At 41.8% G+C, this 7777-nt stretch overlaps 2 protein-coding genes across 2 annotated transcripts; both read left to right on the forward strand.

Annotated features, from left to right (window-relative positions):
• Nucleotides 1–913: 913 nt before the first annotated feature.
• On the forward strand, nt 914–3522 carry las1l (LAS1 like ribosome biogenesis factor). The gene has a single exon (XM_041051028.1). The coding sequence runs from the start codon at nt 1075–1077 to the stop codon at nt 2806–2808; it is 1734 nt and encodes a 577-aa protein (XP_040906962.1). The 5' UTR covers nt 914–1074; the 3' UTR covers nt 2809–3522.
• A 539-nt stretch (nt 3523–4061) lies between these two features.
• On the forward strand, nt 4062–7119 carry crebzf (CREB/ATF bZIP transcription factor). The gene is made up of 3 exons (XM_041051041.1): nt 4062–4229; nt 5126–6226; nt 6680–7119. The coding sequence occupies exon 2, from the start codon at nt 5185–5187 to the stop codon at nt 5965–5967; it is 783 nt and encodes a 260-aa protein (XP_040906975.1). The 5' UTR covers nt 4062–4229; nt 5126–5184; the 3' UTR covers nt 5968–6226; nt 6680–7119.
• Nucleotides 7120–7777: the final 658 nt, after the last annotated feature.

Raw genomic sequence — 7777 nt, forward strand, 5'->3', positions numbered from 1 at the left:
ACTGTCTGACTTGCTGAATATGATAAGAAGTTTTGCTCTCAGTTTTTTTTTTTTGTTATTCTGTTAAATTTACAAGCAGAAAGTCTTTTTTTTATCTGGTTGTCTGTGTCAAACAATACTTTTCACCTTAAGCTTAACGTGCTAATGGAAAAGCTGTGAAAACATATGACGTGCAAGCAAAGTTAATTTTCTTTTCTTTGAACTTTCTCAGTAGATGAAACAAAATCAATGTTAATTACATAAAGAAAATTAACAGTCATTTCAAACTAAAATTTTATGGAGACACTGAAATGCTTAACAGAATACTCAATAAGAACTGTGTGGGTTGTGGACATCTGGCAAGTTATTGGGAGAAATGCATCTGAAATGTAGGAGAATACACATGTCTTTGAATTCCTGGGTCAATTTACAAAGACATAATCAAGATCATCCTACACAATCTCAAGCTTGATGGGAGAAGGAGACAAGCTTTGGATGGACAGTTACACAGACAGCAACACAAGAAATATTTCAGATCAACAGTAGTCGAACAGTACTGCTGTCTACAATACATCATTGAGTACTCCCTGAACCTGCTGTAGATTTCACATCACTTGGTAAGAACAACAAAGACAAGACGAGTTTATTTTACATACACAAACAAACAGAAAAGACCTGTATATGAAATAACTACTATTACTTTTATCATTACTACTTTCTATTCTTGTTTCAGTGTCTGAGGGAACAAACGTGACGGAGAGAGGCTGATAACTTTGTTTTATTAGTAGACTTAACTACAGTCCAGTTAGATCCATAGACTGTATAAGACATAAGGTTAGATCCATTAAAGATGGCGGCAGTAATGCTCCATTTTGTTTTTTTGACAACCGCTTTAAAACGTGTAGAAGAAGAAACGTAACTTCCGGGATGCGGTACTCTGGGTAACTGGGTGAATTGTAGCGTAAGGAGCTCGCTCACGCTGCGAAATAAAGCTGTTTTTGTAAGAGACTGAAGAGAGTGGCTGTCTGAAGACAGAGGTTTCTATGTGTAGACGGTGTTAACGTAAGTTTACCGTACGTCTGTTCCGCCGTTAAAATGAAGAAGAGGAGCGCAGAGAAAAAACGCCATGTGGTAGCGTGGGTCAACAAAGCTGAGTGGGATCAGGTTCTGGAGTATCTGTACTCCAAGGACTCCGCCTTACAGAGGTACGCACTGCAGAGGATATCAGCCTGGAAATGCAGGTATGCCAACAGCTGTCCTGTGGCAGTGGACTGCACAGCCGACCTGGTGAGGTGCCAGGTGCTGGACCGGTCCGGACAGCTGGACGGAGATGACCTGGTCCTGCTTTACGGAGCGGCTCTGGTGAGGTTTGTCAATTTGATCACTGAGCGACAGCAGGGGAGAACAGCCCGACCACTGAGGCGGCTGGCTGGGAACTTGAACATCCCAGAGTGGGTGGTAGACCTGAGGCATGATTTCACACACCGGAAGCTCCCTAACTTGAAGTGGTGCAGAAAGGGATGTAAGGTGGTTCTGGAGTGGCTCCAGCACGAGTACTGGTCCAGGCAGCTGGGAGGAGGGCCTAATGAGGACTGGGAGTCGCAGTCAGATGGAGAGGATGAGGAGATTGACCTGAAGCGCCAAGATGATGAGCTCATTGCGAGGCAAAGAGAAATGGAGGCCTACAAGAATGCTCGGGAACTTCTGATTTCTTTTGAAAAGGAGCAGTACCAGACTCTTAATGGGCTTCCTAAAGACAAAGAGAAGAGCTCATGGCCATCCCCCTTTGCAGACATGAGCTGGTTACTAGGTGAGATCAAGCAGTTTGCTCTGGAGTCAAGTGATCTGCTGATCGATGTGTTGCTGGAAGATGGATTTCTGATTCCTACTGTTGAACAACTGGAAACATTAGGCTGTGACACTTCTGCCGGTGCCAGTCCCAGTCCCACTGAACCCAGACTTCCTCAGGCCTTCCTGCGTTTTTGGCTGCCCCTCCTGAAGATTCTCAACTCACCAACCTTTGTTCACCTCCTCTTGGAGAAGCTCTTTGTTGAACTGAAGCTGCTCACCAAAGAGCAGAATAATCACAGGTCTTTCTACCTTTCTGCTTGGATTTCAGAAGTCATCGTCTGTAACAGCAACAAATTTGAATACCATTTTGAAACAAAGGGACAGAAGAAGGCCAGAATGAAGGACAGGATTTTTGTAAACCGCATGCAGCTAAGGTGGCAGCAGCTGCTCTCAGCATGCCTGGATGCTCCCTGTATCAGCACACCTCACTTGCTCCAACTAATCCTGGATGACATGGAACATCCTCTCCCTTTGGAGACCAGACAGAGGCTGCTGCAGCTCTGCTCCATCTACACACAGACCGCACACTCTGAATTTGATCCTTCTCCGGAGCAGAAACAACAGCCCATATACACACTGGAGAGTTTGCATGAGAAGCTGCAGTATTCACAACACTACAGCCATTCCTGGCGTTCCAGGGCTGACTCGGAGCGGAGTGAGTCCTCCCAGGAGTACAAATGGGCAGATGTTCAGGCTGAAAAAGCTAAGCTGCTCAGAGGTTCTCCGTGGCAGGTGTGTGTTGATAAAGTTTTGTGGAAGAACTATCCTCTTGGTAAAGTCCCTGGACAGTCAGACGACCCTTCATGTCTTATGGTGGAAAACTACTCAACAATGACCCTCTTTGACCAGCCAGTGGAGATGGAGAGCAACGCAACACACAGCGTCCCAGGAGTCTCTGCAGCAGTGAGAACAGCTGATGGTCTCCTCTGGAACCACAGTGATGTTAACAAGCTGAAATCTGGACTGCAACTTTTTTGAGTCATGTTGTAATATTGTGAAATACAGGCCTTTCGCTGATGGTATATTGTTTAAGGTGTGTTCTCTTGTTTTGACACTTGTAAAAAAAAAGAAATAAAATGTTATGTAAATCTCAGTACTTACATTTGTTGTGGGATAAAACAAAAATGCAAACATCTGATTAACTGTTTTATTCCACCAACACAAGTCATTTATCTGAGACATTTATAAGGCAAGAACCCTAAACATTCACTGGTTTCAGTGTCTTAAATGTAAGGATTTGCTTCTTTGTTGTATCACTTAGTATCGCAACTAACTTACTTTTATGACAATTAAGTGCTCATTTTCTCAATTCATAGTGTAAAATGCCCAGTGTCATTTCCCAGAGCCCAAGATGGTGTCTTCAGTTACTATATCAGACTAAATGTCCAAACCCAAAATGTTCACTTTTTTAACTTTTTGTAGAGAAGAAGTTTCTTTAATTAATAAAAAGATTAAACATGAGCATATTAGTTGCTACTGAAAGTAACTGTTAGTTGCAGCCCCGTGTAAAGCATTTATAAAAGCTTTCATGTTGTACAGTGAGGTTGTTTTTCTCTTATACCTGCCATGCAAGTTAACTTGCTCTGTTAATACAGTTCAGTGGATCCCTTTCATTTGAAAACTCGGGAGAGGGGATACTGTGAAATGCATCTTCTTTTTCACACTTTTGTTTAATAAAAACGTTTCTCTACTTAAGGAATCTGTTATTTTACAGTGCTGGGTTCATGGAGCTGAATTACAGTCACCTGTCTAATGTGAAGATGACTAATTGCAGCATGAGAAGACTGCCTTCAGACTGAAAGCTGCAATACTGTCAAAATAAAAGTGTCTCCTTACACGCCCTACAGTGTAATGGATTCACAACTAAAGATTTCCTGACAATGGTATAAGAGAAAACACGAAGTACATGTTACATTTCTGTTACTATATCTCTAATGGTTGACACAGAAAACATAGCAGCATTAGGGCAAAGTAGTTAAATTACTACAAATTATAAGAACTAGAATTAGGAATTAACAAGGAAGATTGTTGAAAAACTGAGACACTTGTATAAAATATAATAGGCCTACAATGCAACACAAATATGTAAGAAATACTGCTTTTACGAAGCTTATAATTTGTGATTGTTTTGAGAGCGGTGTTCGGAGTGCGCCATGTTGAAATCCGAAATTCTTGTCCACTGAGCAAAGTTCAGTGGGACCTTTATTTTGAAGAATTTCCCCGGATGTGTGTTCGCGGGTCGTCGTTCAGGTCGTTGGTCTCGATCACAGTCGTTAGCCCGCGTTATTGTTTCATTTTTAAGCTGTGAGCCGTGGAGAAAGCGTTCACTAACCAAGGTTGTTTCATTTAGCCAATCAGTTGGTTTAGCTTATTACTGTATTTATTTTCCAAACCGCAGGGTAAGTTGTTCATCAAAGAAGTACCTTTAAAATATGCTGCGTCATACACGAGTTGTGTTGCTTAACTTTAATGCCACATGACTTTAGCTAACTTTAGCTGCCGCTAACGAAAATTGAGCGGACACCAGCTGGTTATTTAGATGCTGACTTGTTTAATGCTACAGAATAGTTAGATTGATTTTACTTAAGTTCATGTTAGCCTTCCAGCTAACGTTGGCAGGACGCAAAAGCAAATGTGCAGCTTGAGATATCAAGGCCATGTTAGCAAGCTAACTCTAACGTTAGCATGGGTAATGTTACGCAGAACATTTGTTATCCTTTGTCGATCGGACGAATCAGGTGCAAAGTATGGGAACAGTGAGAAAACATTCACAGTGAAGAATGTGTGTGACTGGGTGGATTATTAAGCAGTCGCATAACAAAGCGTAGCGCTAGTGCTAATGCTATCGGGCCTAGCTTTAGCAGCAAGTCAGATACGTTGGTAATACGTTCAGCCAACACACACCTCAGCCTTTTGTGCGCCTGTAAGAAAATGGAGGATGTCAGGAGCAAACTGTGTTAAGTAGATGACACGGTCTAGATTTATTTAGTCACATCGAGTATCTGAATATAAGCACTTTTGCAAAGTATGTCACGTTTAGTGCACTTAAATGTTAAGGGTGACAAATATTTATAACAATTTAACACTGAGTAATAGATTTGTTCTAAGCACAAAGTTAAAATGCATAGTTTCTTGCTTAGCCGATTTATATTATAAAATGGGGAAATGAACTCACGTTTTTAGTCAACACTTTTTATTGTCCTACACTGACTAAAGTCAGTATTTTCCTTGGTAAATGTACCAGTTATTTGATGCAGGATTCCACACTAACTGGATATTTTCTTTGTCTCTAAAGGTGAGGAATTATAAGATATCTTCTGGACAGCATCTTTGCGGTCCCACTGTCAAGTCACAATGATCACCAGAAGAAGAGGCCGTACTAACAACAACAACACAGAGTCTCTTCAGGTTGAAGTGGTGGATGCAGTGGAAACTGTAGAGGATCTCCCAAGCCCCTCTGTGGGTTTCCCAGCTGACGACATCGACTCTGGTGGAATAGAGCTAGATGACCTGTTTGGAATTGAAGACCTAAAATGGACACTTGAAAAAGACACTGATTCCCCACTGTTTGATTTAGAGTTGGCTGATCTTGGTGTGTACTGCACCAAGGATCGAGATTCCGGGTTTGATGCTTCAACAGCCTCATCTCCAGAGAGAATGTCATCTGACCTCAAGATGAAGAATAGACAAAACCAGTCAAGCCACACGATCAACAAAAATGCTATTGCTGCCAGATTGAACCGTCTCAAGAAGAAAGAATACGTCAACAGCCTGGAGAAGAAAGTCGGCGTCCTGTCATCAGAAAACAACGCACTCAAACAGGAAAATTCTCACCTGACCAAGAGAGTGGAGGAATTGGAAGATGAGACCAGGTACCTGAGAGCTGTGCTGGCCAATGAGAGCATGTTAGCCCAGCTCTTGTCCAGACTGAGCGGTGTGAATGGGATGAAATTATCTTCCTCGCTTTTCCAGGGGTCCAACTCAAACGACCACGACTATGCCTTACCCAGGAAGCGCGTGAAAGTGGAGGAGAAAGAGACATCTGGTGGCGTGTGTCTGCATGTGGACAAGAACCACGTCTCAGTGGAGTTCTGCACTAAGTGTGCAGAAAGTGCAAGCACATCGCTCACAATGTAGGGTCAAGTACTTCTCTCTGTTCTCAGATATTCAGACTGAACTTGATATGGCTCAGTGTACTGAACTTCTTGAAGGTGGATGAACACTGTTGAGTTAGTTAAGATTACCTAAGAACTGCTGAATGTGCATGTGTTTTTGTCTGATGATGGATTGAGTACACGTTACTGCTAAACCTTGTTGACAGTTTCTTCTAGGTAATGGTTGATCCACCATGCGGGATGAGTGGCTTTCTGAACACCTTTACCTGCTTGACTCCATGGTAAGGATCAGATGCGAAAAGACATTTTGTTGGTTTTTTTTTTTTTCAACAGGCTTGAAGCGATCAGCAGCAACCCTAGTACTTCTGTTTTTATACAATTCTTGTTCCCAGCTAAGTGGATTATGAGTGCTTTTATCATTTCTTTTGTTAATGGTTTGTTCTGTGATTTGCTTTTAGTTAACAAGAGTTAAATAAAAGTATCCTGAATGTTAAGATGTTAAGATGAAGGTGAAGGTCCACAAAGAGTGATTTTGAATCAGCTGTCAAATTGGAATAGAAATTGGACGGCAGTAATCCATGGAAACATGTAACTACAATTATGTGCAGTAATCCATGGAAAAAGAAACGGACGCTTATCCTTTGTTTTGGTGAGAACTGATCTCTTTGTGAACCTGCACCACTGTACAAAAGAATACTTTCATTTAGCACCACCTATCTTTCTTTATGCTAAAGTGGATTCTGCTGGTGGAAGGCGAAGAGGCTGGACAAGCTGCTGCCAACCTGGCCTGGTATTTTTTAAAGGTAGTATCGGTAACGATGGTATAAGTGATTACCTTTTACCAAACCCCCACAACATCTGTAGCTGTAGGTCTTGTCAGCATAGCTTATGCAGCCTTTTTTTTAGGGGCTGACTACGGCTGCTCCATCACTTGGAGCAATGCTACCAGAGGCTTAATAGTCTCAGAATCATGTCTTGTATATATTTACGTATGGGAGTGTGTTCAGTAGATACATCCAAAGTGATCTGCTTTAAGTGATGAAATTGCCCATTTTGATCAAGTGTAACAAAATGTAAATGTGTATATAACTTTGAATTCATATTGTTTGAAGTAAATGGCATTTGAGAAATGTTGGACAAATAAATCATATTTTCATTAAGTTTGACTAACATATATCTGCTCTGTGTCTTGCTCTGTACTGTTGATATTAATGCATCTCTTTTTCTCTTTCTGAACAGCAAGCTCTCTGCCGATAAAGGTCTTACTTTTCCTGAACATTTGGGTCAAGTCTGGTAAAGGTTGTCAAAACAAATGACCAAGATCACATTTGATGGAAGTAGAAAGCTGTCAGTATGAGAGGGGCCCACAGAGATGAATCATACTGCTTGTGTTTTAGCCCTTTTACTTCAAATCACTTAATTACACACAGACATTTATCAGAACCTGCTCTGCCTCTAAACTACTATCAAATCAGATGATCAGGGGACAGCTTCCTCACTGCTGTGGTCCTGCTTAGTAGCTGGACTGAATGTGTCCTACCTGTTATGTTCTCACCCACACCCCAGTTTTTTTTTTTGTTTTACAGCTCTGTTGCTGTGTCGGTGGCAACCGAGAAAGTTTCTAAAAGTTCAGCCGCACTTCTGCCTGTTCCGAATTTCAGGTTTCAGCCTTGAAAAATCAAATCAGTGGGCTGCTTTTATTGTGAAGGAAATACAGGAGTGGTGCTGTTACCTGAAAAGAGGCAAAGAGGGAGAGACAGAAACATGAAATGAGAGTTGGATGGTCATGCATGTGCTGGAGCGTGCGCTGGGACTTCAGAGGGTTGGACTAG

This window comes from Toxotes jaculatrix, chromosome 2 (assembly GCF_017976425.1).
Source record: "Toxotes jaculatrix isolate fToxJac2 chromosome 2, fToxJac2.pri, whole genome shotgun sequence".
NCBI lineage: Eukaryota > Metazoa > Chordata > Actinopteri > Toxotidae > Toxotes > Toxotes jaculatrix.

What these genes read in the sequence shown, in the direction of transcription:
- las1l (XM_041051028.1), top strand. Translation starts at nt 1,075, where the DNA reads ATGAAGAAGAGGAGCGCAGAGAAAAAACGCCATGTGGTAGCGTGGGTC.
- crebzf (XM_041051041.1), top strand. Translation starts at nt 5,185, where the DNA reads ATGATCACCAGAAGAAGAGGCCGTACTAACAACAACAACACAGAGTCT.